Here is a 19071-nt window from a genome sequence, read left to right as displayed (position 1 = left end):
GCACGCTTGGGTGTTTGGGATCTTATCGACAAACCCGCAAGAGTTAAGAAGCCTATTCCAACTAAGTGGTTATTTAAATGCAAAAAGGACGATCGTGGGGTGATCGTGAGAAACAAGGACCGACTAGTGGTGCAAGGATTCCATCAGCAAGAGGGTATAGACTACACTGAGGTATATGCTCCGGTTGCAAGATTGGAAGCTATAAGTATTTTTCTGGCTTATGCAGCTTACAAGAATATTAAATTCTATCAAATGGATGTTAAAAGTGCTTTTCTCAACGGTGAACTACGCGAGAAAGTGTTTGTGTTAAAGCCTCGTGTCTTTGAAGACCCTGATTATCCTGACCGAGTTTATCGCTTAAACAAGGCTCTGTATGGTCTACATCAAGCCCCGAGAGCTTGGTATGGCACGCTTGCTAACCATCTGACTGATAACGGCTTCAAACGAGGGACTGTTGACTGCAGTTTATTTTATAAAAACATTGGTGATGATCTTCTCCTCGTTCAGATTTATGTCGACGACATTACCTTTGGGTCAACAAACGACGCGTTATGTAAGGAATTCGAAAAGTCAATGCAAACCAAGTTTGAAATGAGTTCGATGGGAGAGATGAACTTCTTTTTAGGGTTGCAGGTTCACCAGTCTGCGAAAGGAATTTTCATTCACCAGACCAAGTACGTGAATGATGTCTTGAGCCGATTCAAGATTACTGCCGGAAAATCAGTATGTACTTTCTCAAGATTGGTCCTTTGATGTATCTTACTGCTTCTCAACCTACCCTCTATCGAGCTATGATTGGTCCTTTGATGTATCTTACTGCTTCTCGACCCGACATAATGTTTGTTGTTTGTTTATGTGCTAGGTACCAAGCTAGTCCCCGAGTGACTCACCTGGCAGCGGTCAAGCATATTCTTCAATATCTGAGGGGCAATCCAGACACCGGGTTATGGTACCCCAAGGACGATAACTTTGAGCTTACCGCTTATTCTGACTCAGACTATGGAGGTTGCAAGATTAACTTTAAATCGACTACAGCAGGGTGTCAATTTTTAGGAAGCCGGCTTGTTTTGTGGAAGTGTAAGAAGCAGACAACGGTCTCCACTTCAATCTCCGAAGCTGAATATGTTGTAGCCTCGAGTTGTTGTTCCCAGGTTTTGTGGATAAAACAACATCTTCGCGACTAGGGTTTGAAGTTTCTTACTACTCCCATTTTAATTGATAACTCAGCGGCCATTTGCATCAGCAAAAATCCAGTACACCACTCTAAAACGAAACATATCGAAATTCGATATCATTTCATACGGGTTTTGAAAATAAGTTAATAGATCTTGAGAAAGTACATACTGATTTTCAAAAAGCCTATCTATTTACCAAAGCATTTGACAAAACACGTTTTAATTTTCTGCTTGGTTTAAATGGATTAAAGACCCTTGCTGATATCCTTAAACAAGGATAACTATCTTTATTTTTGGTTTAGTTTTACTTTAAATTTTATTATGGTTTTGGATTTTAGGGGGTGAAAAATAGAAAATACAAAATTATTGTACTTTTAGTATGTATAGATAAAACCCAAAAATATTGAAAAATTTTGAAATATCAAAAATATTGTGTTTTTCATGTCTTTAATGTTTTTTCTTTAAAATTTTGAAAATCCAAAAACATTTTAAAATCCGAAAAACCAAAAAGATTGTGTTTTCGTTTGTATAGGAAAAATCTCAAAATCCAAAAAGATTGTGAAGTTTTATTTATAAATTGAAAATTCAAAAAGATTGTGAATTTCTCGTTTGTATAGACAAATCCGAAAAAGACAAAAAGATTGTGTTTTATGTATGTAAAGGGAAAACCAAAAAGATTTTTGCATACGTTCGCTGAAAAGTATGTCAATTACTCATATTTGAAGGACATATACTTGTATATGTTTGGTCCTAATATTTACTCGTGAATGTTCGGGATAGCTATTTACCTGACAATGGAAAGTAATTGGGGCATTTGTTATGCGTTTTTACTTAATTTTCTCGCTGAAAATTATGTCGGTTATTTAAGTTTGTGGAGCATGCTTGCATGTATTGGTCCTATTATCTACTTGTAGATTGATAAGATGGCCATTAATCTATAGACTGAAAGTGACTGGGGTGATTAAATTCATTTTGTTTTATGCTCCTCAAAATTTTGAGTTTTGACGCAAAATGAGAAAATGATAGTACATTGATTGTTTGACCCCATATCCAGCAAGAAATAAGCTTAATAGACTGAGTGCTTAATTATTGGTGCATTGGTAGGTCTTAAACAAGCTGTTAGAGTAAAAATATGTGATATAAACATAAAGAAATGCCAAATTGAAAGAGGTGTTAGTCTCTAGCAAAAATCTCGGTTAGGATGGCAGAAATGTAATAACCTGTCATACTCAAGCTTTATAGTTGTCTGATCACCCAAAAATATAATAAAGCAAATAACAAGCGTTAGGTTTCTGGACACTGTGAGTCTTTATGCGGCTTAATCATCTAGGTATTCATATGCATGAATATTTACTTCGCTTTTAGAGCAAACCCAAAGTCATTAAACTTGATCACTGTTGTACTTCGTACAATCTAAATTACTGACTTGATCAAAATCCGTTGTTAGTCATACATTTGTTCCTCCCTTGCGCGCGTCTCAATACCAATAAGAAACAGACCCCAGGGGATACAATGTACGTAAGCCGACAGATGGACTCGTGCATACTCACTTACTGTAAAGGAAACTTGATGCATTGCTCAAAGGTTCTAAAAACTTCAAAATTTTGATCGACACTATAATGGTTTAAGTCAAGTTAGGGTGATATGGCAAAAATTAAATTAAGCTTGAACCGAGATTAGAGGCTGATTGTTTCAGATATTCTGTGCATTAATTGAACCATTAATCATATCACACAAATGCTTGAAAGTTTGTTATAAGATTTAAGTGGACAACAATATCAATGACCAACTTAACGCCAGTCACAATATTGCTGAAATATAAAACTGTGATGGAAGGGCAAGCTGGTCAATATGATTTTCTGCTCAAACTCAACAAAAATTCAAAAAAAAAATATGTACTGCTTTTGAAAAACCATACAAAAACACAAAAACATTTTCTTTTCTATATTTTTATTTTCGGATATGTTACTTGTAAATATTTTACATACTAGACTATTTATAACTTATTCGATTGATACGGATACCAAAACCATATAATAGATTATTAATACCAAAAAGATTTTATTTTCTCGTTTTACATTTTATTTAATTTGTTTTTAAGTTATGTGTTTCAAAACGTAAAACATTTTAAAGTATTTGATCATCGGGATACGGGATCTCGTTGATTTTTTTAAGTTACTTCAATTGGTATCATTAATTTTTATTTAATTAATTCTTTTATTTAATTTAAAATTACATAAATTGATTATTTAATTTAAAATTACATAAATTGATTATTTTAATTTATTAAAGTAATTCGTTGAACACGATTCGTTAAAGTAACGAATTAAAGCCATTAATAACGAATTAAGCTTCAATTCTTTAATTTTAATTTGCTTCCGCCACTCTGTAACGAATGGCTTCTAATTCATTAAGATTTTAACGAATCATTTGTAATTCGTTATGCCACATGTTTATTTAAGATAACGAATCGTCTGATTCGTTATTTCAAATTCAAACGAATCAGATGATTCGTTACATTGAAAAATGTGTCGTGTCAGACATATATAGGGATTAGTGAAGACGATTCATTTCACACTATTCACTTTCTTCTTCCCTTACATATTGTTACTCTGGCAAAATTTTTCCAAAATTTTCGATCATCATTATATTGCATTTTGATCATATACTCTGATTCCTAAGGTATATACGATCATACCGTGATGTTTTACGTCATATTTGATGTATGTTTGATGGGCTAATTGGTTGATTTTGTTATAGGGTTTTTGCGTGTTCGATAAACCTTAGTTTAACCAATTTATACCATGTTTTGGTGCTACAGATCAATACCATTCTAATTGCGTTGTGTTTCTGAGATCCTTGTGATCCTTTTTTCGGTTATTCATCGTTGTTTATGGTGTAATTGATCTTCGACTTGCAATTTTGACTTTTAGTGTTCTTGGTGATTTTGACCTTGACCAAATTAGTCAAACATTAAGCTTAATTGGCCATTCGTTATTGTTTAACGACTTGGAACTCATTCGTGTCCAATTCGTTATACAAATTACAAGAATCAGGATAACGAATCTTTCTTTATAACGAATCAGACTTTCATTCGTTAACTTTTATTAGTGCTTCGTTAAACCTAATTCGTTACCTGTTCACTTGATAGCGAAGCGGTAATTCGTCATAACGAATCACCAATTCGTTATAACGAATTAGAATATTTAACAAATGACATTTTAAATAAAAAAACAAAAAACAATTTAAACTTTAATTATTTGGTTATGATTATTCATTATCACTGACTCTCGGCTTTGTTTATATAGCACAATGGCCGACAACATGGATCAAGATCCTCCGGTTGCAGATCCGCAACAACAACAACAACAACAACAAGTACAAGAGATGCCATTACTTTCGTACGACAAAAAGTATAACATTTGTGCTTTTGTTGATACGAACTTTGCAGATGAAGACGTATTTAGTGAATTATTGACGTTTATTATACGCTCGGCTATTCATCATGTCGTTACTGCACGACCGAAAGTCTACTTTAGTATTATCCGTCAATTTTGGAATACTGCTAGATATATTGAAGCCGACAATCACATTGTGGCTACGATCAACCAAACACCTATCACTGTTGACGCTGATGTTATCCGACGGGTGCTTCGGTTTGGCAATACTATTGATAATCCTTGTGAATTTTACAAAGGATTGATCAGGGATTATTTCGTCGAGTATTTTATGGTGGTGACCTTGAGGCTTCGATGTATAACAAAAATGGATTATGTCCCACTTACAAGTATTTATTACACCTGTTGATCCATTGCCTAGGAGGAAGTACGGGTGGCTTCGATGAATGTCGGATTATGTTACAGTCAGCATTTGTCGCGTTGATACTGAACAAGCCATTCAACTTCTCGGAGATGATTTTCTATCATCTTAAGGAACAGTGTCTTACGGTGATTCAACGTAAGAAGTTCTTGATGTATCCTCGATTTCTTCAGTTGATTATTCAAGATTTGATTCCGAATTTGATTATTGATCAAGCTGTATTGGATGATGTGATACCGCTTGAGCATATGTCTGCTGATACTGTACGTCGAATGAATATTTATTGGAAAGAGACGCCACGGACCAAACGTTTGATTGGTTATCTGGTTAATTCAGACTATGTATGGCCTCTCGATGATCGCTGGATCCACGATGATTCGGATTCTGAGCGTGAGGAAGGAGCAGGTGGGAACGCAGGTTATGATGATGATAATGATGGTGGTAATGGTGGTAATGGTGACGCTCAAGCTCAACAACAAGCTGCGGTTGAGGCGGCTTTAGCTGCTACTAGAGCTGCTCAACGCAAAAGAAAAGGGACAGAGTTGGCCGGTGAAGGATCGTCTAAGCGACGAGTGTCGGCTGGTGCTGGCATCTCATTTGGAGTTCAACCTCCAAGGTCGTCCATTCTTCAAAGACCGGCAGTGCTGCTTACTACTAGCACTCCGGAATTAAGTTTGACGACCACGCTTACGTCGGACCTAGGCTTGGCATGATTCCACAGTCAGTCTTATCTACTTTGCCAAGGCTTTCTGCAGCAACCTTGGTGGTTTCTCTAACACCGATAATGATACCTCCACCACCAATGGATATCTCATTTATGAGGCTTAACCGTCCACAAGGTCCAGTTCAACCTATCCCTCCTTCGTTCCATGCAATGTCTCGGGATCAGCAGACGAATATGCTTTTGAGCTTACTTCATCTTTATGAATATCAAATGTCTGCTGATTGTCTGTATCGAGAACGTTTAATGGAGAATCAGAAGAAGCTGTAAAGTTATGTCTCCTTCTGCCAAAAGGAGACAAAGGCCCTTCGTGAGATTGTTACATCTCAGGGGGTGAAGTTAAAAGAGTAAGAGGATCTTATCTTGCAATTGACATGCAAGGACGACGCACTGAAAAAGCTCAAAAACGATGATGAAGATCCAGATGCGTCGGGTACTGGAGGAAGTGAACCGAAACAAACTCACGGCTTGTCCTCTGGTGCTGGTACTAGTGCTGTCGGAGATTCGAGAAGCAGTTGATTGTTTATCATGATTATACGGCTGCTAAACCCATTGAGATGATCAAGGTTGATACGGTCATCTTTGTTGATGGATCGGGGGTGGTTAGAAGCATCGTCAATGCTGATGAGATTGAGGAAGGACAGTTTGTTGAGAAGTCCCTAGCACGATAGCAGATTTCAATACTGCTTGGTCTAAACGACGATGAGTTAACCGTGTTAGAGGCTGAGGACGATGTGGAAGTTGAGAACGATGAGGAGATCTTAAATGATCCAACTATTGAGATCAACATGTCCTTTATTTATGAAGATGAGGAGGTGGAAATTGAAGATATGACTGCTGAGGAATACCCTGATTTATTTCAACACACTAATGTTGATCAGGGTGCTCCTATATTTACTGAGGAAACCGTCAAAGCAGCAGAAAATCATTTGGAGAAAGTGTCAAAGGGTAAAAGCGTAATTGATACAAGATTTGATTCGATACAAGACCCGACTGTTGATGATATTCAGAGATGGTTTGGTTATCGTAATAAGAAACCTCGTAAGATTATCGAAGCGTATCGGTATGTGGATAAAGAGCAGAAGGTTGAAGCTATTGCTCGCGCTCAAGCAAATCAGATGACTTCCTTCAAAGCTGTATCTAAAGTTCAAGATTGGTTTCATCAACATCTGTTGTTCGAGGTCAACCATGGGTTCAAGTTTTCAAACCACAGGTTCCAACTCGCAAGCGTATCGATGAGATTGATCCATGGACGGGTTGGAGGAAATTGGTTCTTAAGGTAAAGCCGCCAAAGACTTTGAAGCGTGTGCCGGTGAAGACGCTGAATCAACACATGTATTTATCTTTCAACCGCTGCTACTACGACAATCGAACTGGCGAGGCCGTTATTGTGTCGGGTAAAGGCTTAAAGACCGAGCTGATAAAGATCATTGATCCGATGTGGCTCGTGAACTTGACAGAGACCGACAATGACGTGCTATTCAGAATAAGATATTATTTGAGCGTCGTGAAGACTATGACCGGGCAATGTAGTTTCAACGCGTTGTTCGTGTGTGTCATGAACATGGTATTCACAGCTGTAGAGATTGGCAGAGCAAGCGCTTCAAGTAAATTAAAGACAAAGAGCTCAAGACGAGGGGGTGTCTGTTAGTACACGGTTTTGCGTCTCGAGTCTTTGTAATTATCGTTTTGTATTTATCATTTAATTTAATGTAAAAGATATTATTAATTAAGCTAGTTCGTTAGAGGAACCGTCTAGTTTGTTAAGAATGTTTAACGAACTAGACCATAAGTTAAGTTCCTCCTGATTCGTTAAGAATGTTAACGAATCAGGGGGTGGTTCGTTAAGTTTGTTTATTAATGTATTGTAACGAAGTGGGAGGCTAGTTCGTTACGGAATGTGTAACGAACTAGACCCATCTTCCTATATATAGAGGTTCATCCTCTGCTTAATAAAAGTTTTGAGATCTAACGTATTAAATCTCTGTCTAGATTTCCTCTCAAGCTTCATATAATTAATCCTCTTATATTATACATACACATATATATACAATTAATACTAATACATATAGATAACATATAATTATCAAGAGCAACAATGAACTAAATCCGTTATAGTTAATTAAACCTTATATCAAACTTTCTAGAGGGTTTCACAAATTACCTTTCTTTCCACTAAATTAAGTAACCAGTATCATATTTTTACTCATTTATCTTTATAATCACACAATTTACAAACTTTTATATCATTATTTGTCTATAAAAATAATATGCACACGTATATATAGAAAATTAGAAATCATCCTTTTAATCTTGTTATGTACGTACACACATATTTTTACCAAGATTTCATTTATAAACCCATCTTAGAAATACGACACTATGTTTTTAGCCACCTTAACCAACTTTTTAAGATGCAACCCATATTTAAGCATGTTTTTATACCCATACTATTTAACCCTTTCAAATATATAAGTATCTTTCAAACATAATAAGTTTCTGTTCAAGTATCTTAAACTTTAACTAGGCATCTTAGTGGGTGGATTATTACATGGATGTTAAAACTAGCATAAACACGACATATAAAAATATAAAGATAGGCTTAGGAAAATTTAGCTCACTTAGTTTTAGGATTGGAGATTAAAAGAAAAAGAAAAATCATAAGCTTGGTTCCCTCTTAAAGCTTCTACAGCTTGTTAAAAGCGTTATGCCTGTCATTGAGCATGAATATGAATGTATTTGTAGGTTGGCATATGAGCATGCCGAGCTAGAGAGCAAGGGTCGAGAGGATAGTTACGATATTTTTGGGTGTGTCTTTCTCTCTTGAAAGGCAAAGCTTAATTAGGAAATATGGTGGGGTTTACACCATACACATTTTGTCATAAAAATATGTGGTGAGGAAGTATTTTGAGTGATATAGAAGTAAAATAATTAAAGACAAGAGGGTATGATAAGGGGTGTGGTTCCGACAACCGGAGTGAAAATACGGTGATAGAGAGAATTGATGATTGTGATCTTGCATTAGGTTTTAAAAATATATGGAGCTTGTACTTTAATAGTTCTATTATAATTCTCATAATTTAGTGCTAGGATATTTTTACTTATATAATAATTAGTTTTTATCCCCCGTATTACGGGGTTGTTTTATATTGTTTATTTTAATATTTATTTATTTTTTGAATTTATATTTTTTTATTGTATGAAAGTTAATAATATATTATGGTTTGATGATAAATTGTTTCACAAATAAATGAGATGTTATAACCCGGCTTAAAAGCTATATGATTTTGATGAGACCCAAGACCCGTTTATTTTTTTACTATAAAATTGTTTTTTTAATTATAAATAATATTTATGAAAGTTAATAAGATACTTATGGTTTGATGATACCCAAGACCCGTTTATTTTTTTTACTATCAAATTGGTTTTTTAATTTAAATAATATATATCTTTTTTTAAAATAAGTAAGATATTAATTTTTAGTATATCCTATTTTATAGGATTTTTACATCAATAATTTGGTGAGAATAATTTTTAATTTAATGAGATGAATATCTAGGTTTTGTAAAACTCATGCTCATGAATTCGGGTCAAATGCATGAGAAGCATCCATTTAAAAATCAAGCAAATCTGGTGAATCCAAAAAAAGGGGGAGCAACCACATCGCGACACGTAAGATTTTTATCTTTTCGTTTATAAATATTATAGATGTAAGAAATAATGTATAGCATATGCAGAGTTTGACTATTCATGTGACACTTATATTTATTCAAGAATTATGTATGTTGCATGCATATATAATCAATTAGTTTGAGGCCCGTGTATTATACAAGTAGTTCTTGAAAATATAATATTTAATAAATAATCAGTATACAAGAGACAATAAACCCGTTTAATACTATTAATACATTCGTTGTACAATAGTCTTTAAAATAATTTTAAAGTAAAAGATAATTATAAAATATATGCTTGAAAAAAAATAGAAAATAAATATTAAATTAATAAATTTTGAAGCATAAATTTTAATAATGGTAACTATTATTTTACTATTATAAATTTGTTAAAAAATGTGACGTTTAATGTAGAAGCGACAATTGACAAAACTTGTAGCCTTTTATTAGAGAGTATAGATATAGATTCAATGTTCCTCCATTTGACAAGGGTAAACGAATTATGAGTTGTGTGCCAAGTGTTTATACTCATTTAAAATAATATTATGTATATCACAACATAAGTTGATGTATGATTAACATTTATAGAACTGCATATACAAAGTATAGATAATAGTAATATATATAATGTACAGAGGCGTGTCAGCATTATTTTATTCGGTGTTTTAGTGAACAAACGTTCGTTCATTAGTGTTTATATACTCACTCGTACACGTCTAATACTCGTATATATCAGTTTATATGTTGGTAAAACCTTTCGAGACATACGTTTATTTGAGCATATATGTTCGTATGCCTTGAATCGGTAATGTTTCACTAAAAAGGTTCGCTAAAATAATAATAAGCACTTGACATTTTATAAAATATATTTGTATAATATGAAATCAGACCTTACAGGTTCGTTAAATAGCAAATGTGTTCAAGTTATCACCAACATCCCATGTCGGAAAAATTCCGTAAGTTCAAGTAATTTAATTAAAAATAAACTACATATATGCAATGTATCATACATATGAGGCCTATGATAGACTCGGTGTGATTAAACTTAGCAAAATTTAATCATGCGGGAATTAACGTTAAGAAATCATGATTAAGCATTGTACTATAAAATGACCTATTTAGACTTTAGAGGGGTGTCACACATTGTCACTACTGCCACCTGACCATTACCGTCGCCACCACTGTCGATGCCATCAATACCAATGTTACCACCGCTCGACCACCACCACAACCACCACCCCTGCCGTCTAACCGCCACCCACCACCGTTGTCAACCGCCACCACCATTTTCGTCACCGGAGCTACTACCATCACTATCACCATTGCAGTTTTTTTTAATTAAAAAGAAAATTATTTTGAGATAGGAGTGGTTTTATTATTTTTATTTCAGTTTTAATTAAGTCGTTTTCAGCTCTTCTATAGTTTGGTTATATTTTAATGGCAATTTTATTAACATTTAACACCAACCAAACTACATCTGGATAATGGGTAAGCGAGCAACAAGCTGCGCCACTATCCCCTTTTGGATCGCAAAGCCTATTCTACTAAATATATTTCCTTGGTTCCTCGGGCTCTGCGAGTCACTGTGGACCACCTTCTGCACCCGTTCCAAGAAGCGAACCGCCTCGCGAGCTAGAGATCCAAATGTGTCGAAGGCAAATGGAATGAACACGTGCTGATTCTCCAAACACGCTGCCTCATGCTTAGCAACCTTCCTAGATTCCGCCCTCAAAACCGCCGTCTAGAAACGAAACCACTGTCTCTCAGCCCCACCAACGGGGACACCCCAGTGAGGTCGACACAAGCATGCTTACCCCCTGCCCATCCAAACACAAGAACGTCCGCAGGACGCAGTGTAGATCTTCTCTCTCTCGGATCAGTTAGATAGTTAATAGGTGTCTCTTTTTTGGCTGAGATCCCGGCACACCTAAGCACATCCCATAAGACATCTCTAACCCAGTCGTGACGATACTTGAACCCCGACAATTCCTTACAGTGGAGGGCTTGCTCACCAAATTTATCCAAACAGGCTTTTTTACAAATTGGGCATGATTCGTCTAGAGGGAAAATAGGAATCATGAGCCGGTATTTAAGGATGGCTCTGTATTCAACTGCCGACATCCGTTGCCCAAGACCTTCAATGGGCACAACAGTCAAAAAATCTTGGGCATGAGCCCCCTTGAGACAAGCAAAAACTGCCTTTTGTCTTGGTGTCATATCGAATCGCTCCTCCAAATCATGTACATGTTTACCATAAAGAGCACTCGCCAAGGTTTGTTGAGGTTTCTTGGGGGGCGGTCTCTTTATCAGTAAAACCGCCTAGATCAAGGTCCGGAAGAGTTGTTCCAATATTAGCAACCTTTCTAGATTCTGCCCTCAATACCGCCTGTCTAGAAACGAAACCACTGTCTCTCAGCCCCACCAACGGGGACACCCCAGTGAGGTCGACACATGCATGCTTACCCCCTGCCCATCCAAAGACAAGAACGTCCGCAGGACGCAGTGTAGATATTCTCTCTCTCGGATCAGTTAGAAAGTTAACAGGTGCCTCTTTTTTGGCTGAGATCCCGGCACGCCTAAGCACATCCCATAAGACATCTCTAACCCAGTCGTGACGATACTTGAACCCCGACAATTCCTTACAGTGGAGGGCATGCTCACCAAATTTATCCAAACAGGCTTTTTTACAAATTGGGCATGATTCGTCTAGAGGGAAAATAGGAATCATGAGCCGGTATTTAAGGATGGCTCTGTATTCAACTGCCGACATCCGTTGCCCAAGACCTTCAATGGGCACAACAGTCAAAAAATCTTGGGCATGAGCCCCCTTGAGACAAGCAAAAACTGCCTTTTGTCTCGGTGACATATCGAATCGCTCCTCCAAATCATGTACATGTTTACCATAAAGAGCACTCGCCAAGGTTTGTTGAGGTTTCTTGGGGGCGGTCTCTTTATCAGTAAAACCGCCTAGATCAAGGTCCGGAAGAGTTGTTCCAATATTACCAAGTGCAAGGGAGTAGTCAGAATCTACCCCCATAACCCCAGCGTTTCGCAAGATGTGGTCCTGCAATTTCCACGACTGGGCCCTGGAAGCCACAAAGGCATATGCAGAGACATCCTGAGCCGAGAAAATTCCTAAGCCTCCGCAACGCATAGGGAAGAAAGCCAACCTCCACTGGAGGTCCCCAAAATATGGTCCTACACACACAACAATATCTTCAATTGCCCCCCGCAGGCCCGCATCAAAGATGGCCACAGCCTCTTTGACATGTTCAGGTTGACCGGTCCGGAGCCCAAACACTAACTTAGCAACCCCCATGCATGAACGCAACAAAAGGAGCTCACTTTGGGGGTCCCTAAGGTCCGGCAGACATTTCATAAGTTCAACCGCCCTCAAAGCTCTTTTATTTGCCAAATACCGAATAAACCCTGAATCCCGACTAACCGCTCCCCCCAGGAGTTTAACTCCCCTCACGGGCCTACTAATCTCGCTAGGGAATAAACCCGACACATTCTTCGAACCATTGCATGATGGCCAAAAAATCTCCGTTTTCTGAATACTAAGCCTAAGCCCCAGAGACACCCCCTCTGAGCTAATAATGCCCAACGCCTTAGCAACCTCCTCAGCCTTACCAATGATAGTGCCATCGTCTAAATACCAAGCATGGAAGAGCAAGGAACAGGTCCCTTGCAGACTAAGGATGAGCGGATGGAGTACCAGCGCAAATAGAAGAGGGCCAAGGAGGTCCCCTTGCTGCACCCCAGTAAAAGCCCCAATATGAGTATCCCTCACATATAACCTGGCGGGCTGAGCATATAAAAACTGGACCCATGGGAAGATGGATGGACATCTGCAGCTAACTTCCCTGAGAATGGTCGTCCGGTCCACCTCGTTGAAGGCGTTAGAAAAATCAACAGTGAGCATAGCCAAGGACCCGTCAGAATGGAATGCGCTCAGAAACCTGTTAGCCCTATGCAGTACCGCTTCCGCCCCATTTGGGATCCCAACCCCGAATTGAAAATCCCCTAGATAAGCAGCCACCTCTTTCCCCACTTTACGAATAGCGACTTTCGACACCAATCTTCTCCAAATGCCCCCAACCCCGATGGGTCTAATTCCATTGTCAGGCTTCAACAGGGGGGTCAACGGTGCCGAAGCAATGAACTCCGCTAGAACTTTAGGACAAAGCCCCCCAAGCCACAAGTTGACAACATCAGTGATGGCCTTTAGGAGCCCGGAGGCGGTTGGAGACCCCTGGCCACAGAAAGCGTCTAAAATATGTTGGGCCCGCAAACCATCCATCCCACAAGATGTATCTTTCGGGAAGGTTTTAATACATTCAACACACACTCACCGTCCACCTGCAAGGCTGGTTCCGATGGCACGGTGGAGGGCAAGGTCGGCGGGTCCACCACAGGGTGTTTATCTATCAAGGCTCTCAAGATATCCGCCCCCCCCCCCCAGCAGGCGCGACCCCGGAGGAACACAGGACTTTGACTGCCGCTGTGTAATGGCTATCCGCTACCTTCTGAGATACTGCTTAATATTGCCCACTCCCTCTTCTTTAACTTGGCCATTCCATATCAAAGGGAGTTCAAGGAGGGGTAGCACCAACTCTTCTAAACATCACAGGGAGTTATATTTCATAGTGAGAAAAATGTGTTTCTGTTTATCAACCTCATGTATTTTCGATTTGATTCACGGTTTGCCCTAGAAAACCATCAAAACCCAGATCGTGACAATTCTTGTGGGTATTTCCAGTGTGTACAGATATTTAACTCTTACAACAAAATGATTTATAGCTTTACACATATAACAGATTTTTATATTTTTTCAAAAACATTTTCAGAAACAACATTGAACCTTACTAGACAAGAAAACCAATGATGTTAAAACTTGATACAAAATCTTTGACAGCCATATGTTTTGCAACAGTACCAACAACAATAGTACACTGTCACTGAACTAAAACTCAGGCCTGAGCCCATAATCAGTTGGGTAGCCAACTTCCAGGCCATAACCGTGACCGTGACCATGATCATTATGGTCATGATCACTAAAACCATGGTGGTGAACATTGGCTGTTGCTTCATCAATCATTTCACGAATGTGGTCCGGTACAGGCTCTTCTTTTGTAGAGGCTTTGATGGGTTTTGGCAATCGAGACACGAACTCGCGTATATGCTCTGCCAGCTCATCAGCTGTAGCATCCTGCACGCACAAATAATGTAATAATCAAAATGAAATGGTCAACTGTATCGTGTATACGTTCTGCAGATTTACCCATTAAAGAGACACTTTGATCCATGCACTTGTGAACGAATCTATTTCTCAAAGTGATAAAAACATTTGCTAGAATGAAAACAGGTCAACTAAGTCAAACAGATCGAAAAACACCCAGAATGTATTTTTATTGCAAAAGATACTCTTTTAAGAAATATGAAAAATTGTTCCGTAAAGAAATTATTTGTAAAAGATATAAATGATTTTGAAAAAGAGTGTTTAAAGTCAACCCAACCTGGCCACAACAAAAACTCGCCCTTTTAACCAGTTACCTATTTTGCATATCTATGTAATACATTCAAACATAAAATATAATCCTCCATAACTCATTTGAAATGGTGATGGCTTGTATTGTTTTAAATAAATTAAGTGTGTCAAGCCTATTATATAACAATAGGCTGTAGCAAATATGTTTGTTAACTTAGCTTTAGCAATTTATATTTTATAGTGCTATAGGTGGCAGTCATTACATATTATTTAAAAATTAGGTTGATTTAGGCCAAACAGAAAAAAATTGTATATGGAAACATATGGATACCTCATATAAATCAATGGTCAATATGGGTCACCTCAAATCAGTCAACGCATCAAATCAGATAGGTATTATAAAACTTGTTGACTTACCAACGATCCAAATATATTAGCCACCATTTCTAAAATGCAGACGAGCTCTACTTTGGTACCTTTCTAAAAAGGACTCAGTTCAAACCGACCTCATTTGGACCATAACCTGATTTGACCTGAACTAAGTTAATACTTTTATAATGGCCCATTCTGACCCAGACTAATTTGGCTCAGAACTCGTATTAGCCTAAACCAATTCTGAACCCTCAACCGAACCCACCCAACCCGCCCAGCTTTCCAGGCTTAAATTACACTAATCTCAAGCAATAATATATTCAAAAAACCAAAGTGCAACCCATTGTAAAATCTATGGTATTCTCACCTGCGGCCAACAGCCACCGGAATGTGTGACAAACTTCGCCTGAGGAAGCACCTCAGCCACCTGGCGCCCCTTTCTGGTCCACTCATCAGACGAACCGCTAGACCAGATCACTTGCATTGGCAAATCCTTCACACCATTTAACTTACCCCATTCTCCAACATCAAAACACGAATTCAATCTATTCCCCATTTCAACAACCGACTGAATTCCATCTCTACCCTTCAAAAGAACCCTATGACTCTCCGAATCCAACACGCCACCCGGTTTCAAACAGCAACTCCTAACAACCTTATCGAAAACAAACCCAAAACCCGAAACAACCTCTCGAAGCACCGGCACTTTCAAAACCCACAACGGAAAAGCCGATTCACCCGCTGCACCATCAAGTACCGTCACGCTTCTTACAAACCCTAGATTTTTGGACACCCAGTTGGCCCCCAAATTAAAAGCGGAATCATGAAGAACCAAATCAACCGGTCCTACCCCCAGTGCCTCAATCACCTGCCCTAGAACCCGGCCCGTCTCATCCGGACCGACCTCCACGGCTCTCAAACTCTTCACCTCCGACACCCGAACCTCATTCTCCGCGTAATCGTAATTCACGTACCCCTGCTCAACCAACTGATCAAACCCCCAAAAAATCCCCTTCTCTTTAATCTCATTATACATCTCCAAAACCCGGCCGAAGCCCGTGATCGCTTTCGACTCGGTGACGGTCACAGACCTATCCGAAAAGCCGGAGCCCGGAAGGTCAATTGCGAGAGCACGGACCCCATTTTGCCCCAAAGTCTTGACAAGCTTGCTGAAAAGATAAGAGCTTGCACCTAGCCCGTGAACAATGAGCACCTGAGTTGAGGAATCCGTTGGGCCATCTTGGAGTGTGAAGACTTGAACTGAGTCGCCGTGAGGGGCTAGCTGGGCTTTAAGGGTTCTGCCGTTGGAGTAATGGTGTCTGAGATTCGTGGGCAGAGTGAGGAACCATGATTTGGGATCTGGGGTGGTGGAAAGATTTGAAACTGTGACGAGAAATAGGGTTAGCAGAGAGACTGAGAGGGTGAAGTAGAACCAGAAATTGAAGGGGTTTAGGGGTGGTGAACTGGGTTTGCTTGTTGGTTCTTCTGTTATCATCGCCATTGATATTGATGTGAGTTGCAGATGTTGGGAATTTATTTATGTCGTTATGGTAATATGGGGTTTAAGAAAAAAAATACTAATCGTGTTTTATTATATCATAACATGTGTCATTTGTGTCGTTATGGTAATAAACCTAACTCATACCGACTAAATTCGCATCACTGTTTTGCCGCAACGTGACAGATTTTGTTACTTAGTTATTAGTAAAAACACATTGGCAATGGAAATATGCTTTTATAGTTAATCTTTAGATATATAGCAAAAGGAAACACAATAGATTCAAGAAATGGCGCTTGCTTTGGCGGTAAGCACCACCCTAGAACTCATGACTCTTGTTTTAGTCATGTGGCTTGGCTCATTTACTAAAAAGGTTAAAAAGAAATATTTTGGCATTTCAACCCACAACATAAATATTATGTAACCATTTCAGACTAACACATATTTTATCAGTTTGTTTAACTCATTTTACACTCTTAAAGCATCACTGCAATATGCTGGATTTTCTTCTTTGATTTCCTGTTTTCATTGTTTGTAGTCATTATTTCTGGCTTAATCGACACCAGGTACAACTTTTGAACTCTTTATTGTGGGTTTAATATTAAAACCCCTTTGTGAACATTTTCGTCTCATACTTCAGGTCGGTTCCAAGTTCCCCACCTGTCATATTAAAGGGGGTAATGATACACAGTAAATTATGCACTCAAATGTTTGTATTTGTATATTTGGAATTTATAGCCCAGTTAATATCATTGTTGTATGCTCCTAAATTGTAGCCTGCACTTTGTATTTATTCTTGTCATTGGTTTGAATAATACTATCTTTGGAGATTATCATGCAGCAACATTTCATTATGAGTTACACACATACATATTGTGTCATCACAGTTAGTGAGCTGTGGATACAACTAATCACCTATCTTTTTGAGTTCGGGGGTGAAGAAGTAATTCATTCGTCCATTCTTTCTTAAACCAAATTTGTTTTTCTAGGTTTTTGTGATTTTGTAAAGACTTGCTTTGTATCTGTACAGGAATAACTACATGAAAACATTAGAAGTTGCAGTTGCATCTATTATTTTGAAGGTGGGCATGCATTTACCTGCTAGAAATCATGATATCCAGACATGTTACTGGAATCAGTCGGGTAAATACTTATACCTCTTTTCTTTTGATTCTTCGTACTTATAGCATTCACATTCAATTCATCAAAATATGTGAATGAAGTTTTTATAATGGAGGGATTGGTTTAAAATACCGTGGAAGAAAGATAAATTCAGTGATTTTTCTTTATATTTGAAAAATTACTATTCATGTCCTACAATTTTTTAATATATTTTAAAAGTGGTTGTGACTTGTGAGCAGGTCAACTATAGTGTATGGCAGGGTCGTCGACGGCCACAAGTCCGACACCCCGCTAGGCCTATTTTTTTTAGAGTATCAAATTTATATGTATTTTTATGAAAACAAAATATGTATAATCAATGTTTCAACACAATAACATAACCACTACCTTGGTGGTCAAGGTGACATCTAACTAAAAGGTTGTGAGTTCTAATCTTATTTGAGTCATTTTAAAGCTTATTTTTATACAAAACTTTTTTACACAACTCAAATTATAATCAAGTAAGCCTATTTAAAATTAAATTGTTTAAACGCAACAAAATGTTCCTTTTACTGAAGGCCCAAGAGAATTTTCGCCTTTGACCAAAAAATTTTCGCCTACTATGAGCCGGCCCAGATTGTGAGTGAAAGAAAGAGAAATGATAATGATAAAGGTATAAAAATCAATATTTAATAGTAAAGCAAAAAGAAAATGTAGTGATTTTGGTGTACTTTTGGATTTGAAGATAGGGGATTGGATAAGAATGCTCTTTCGTACTAGTTTTTTAATACTCCCAACTTTCCCTCATGATATCCAGATATGTTATTGGAATCAGTCGGGTAAATACTTATACCTCTTTCCTTTAGATTCTACGTACTTATAGCATTCACATTCAATTCATCAAAATATGTGAATGAAGTTTTTATAATGGAGGGATTGGTTTAAGATACCGTGGAAGAAAGATAAACGCAGTGATTTTTCTTTATATTTGAAAAATTACTATTCATGTCCTACAATTTTTTAATATATTTTAAAAGTGGTTGTGACTTGTGAGCAAGTCGACCATAGTGTATGACAAGGTAGTCGACGGCCACAAGTCCGACACCCCGCTAGGCCTATTTTTTTCTTTAAAATTTATATGTATTTTTATGAAAACAAAATATGTATAATCAATGTTTCAACACAATAACATAACCACTAGCTTGGTCTAGTGGTCAAGGTGA

At 37.8% G+C, this 19071-nt stretch overlaps 1 protein-coding gene across 1 annotated transcript; it reads right to left on the bottom strand.

The window, feature by feature from the left end:
* Positions 1–14229: 14229 nt before the first annotated feature.
* LOC143595293 (protein AUXIN RESPONSE 4-like) lies at positions 14230–16759 on the bottom strand. Its single transcript, XM_077074345.1, has 2 exons — positions 15617–16759; positions 14230–14598 (listed from the first exon to the last, which is right to left on the bottom strand). The coding sequence occupies exons 1-2, from the start codon at positions 16748–16750 to the stop codon at positions 14353–14355; spliced, it is 1380 nt and encodes a 459-aa protein (XP_076930460.1). The 5' UTR covers positions 16751–16759; the 3' UTR covers positions 14230–14352.
* Positions 16760–19071: the final 2312 nt, after the last annotated feature.

This window comes from Bidens hawaiensis, unplaced genomic scaffold, assembly GCF_021521415.1.
Source record: "Bidens hawaiensis isolate Kalapana, Puna unplaced genomic scaffold, B.hawaiensis_p1.1 tig00044864_1, whole genome shotgun sequence".
Classification (NCBI taxonomy): Eukaryota; Viridiplantae; Streptophyta; class Magnoliopsida; order Asterales; family Asteraceae; genus Bidens; species Bidens hawaiensis.
The sequence above is the reverse complement of the archived record's forward strand: the minus strand, read 5'-3'. Positions and strand labels throughout refer to the sequence as shown.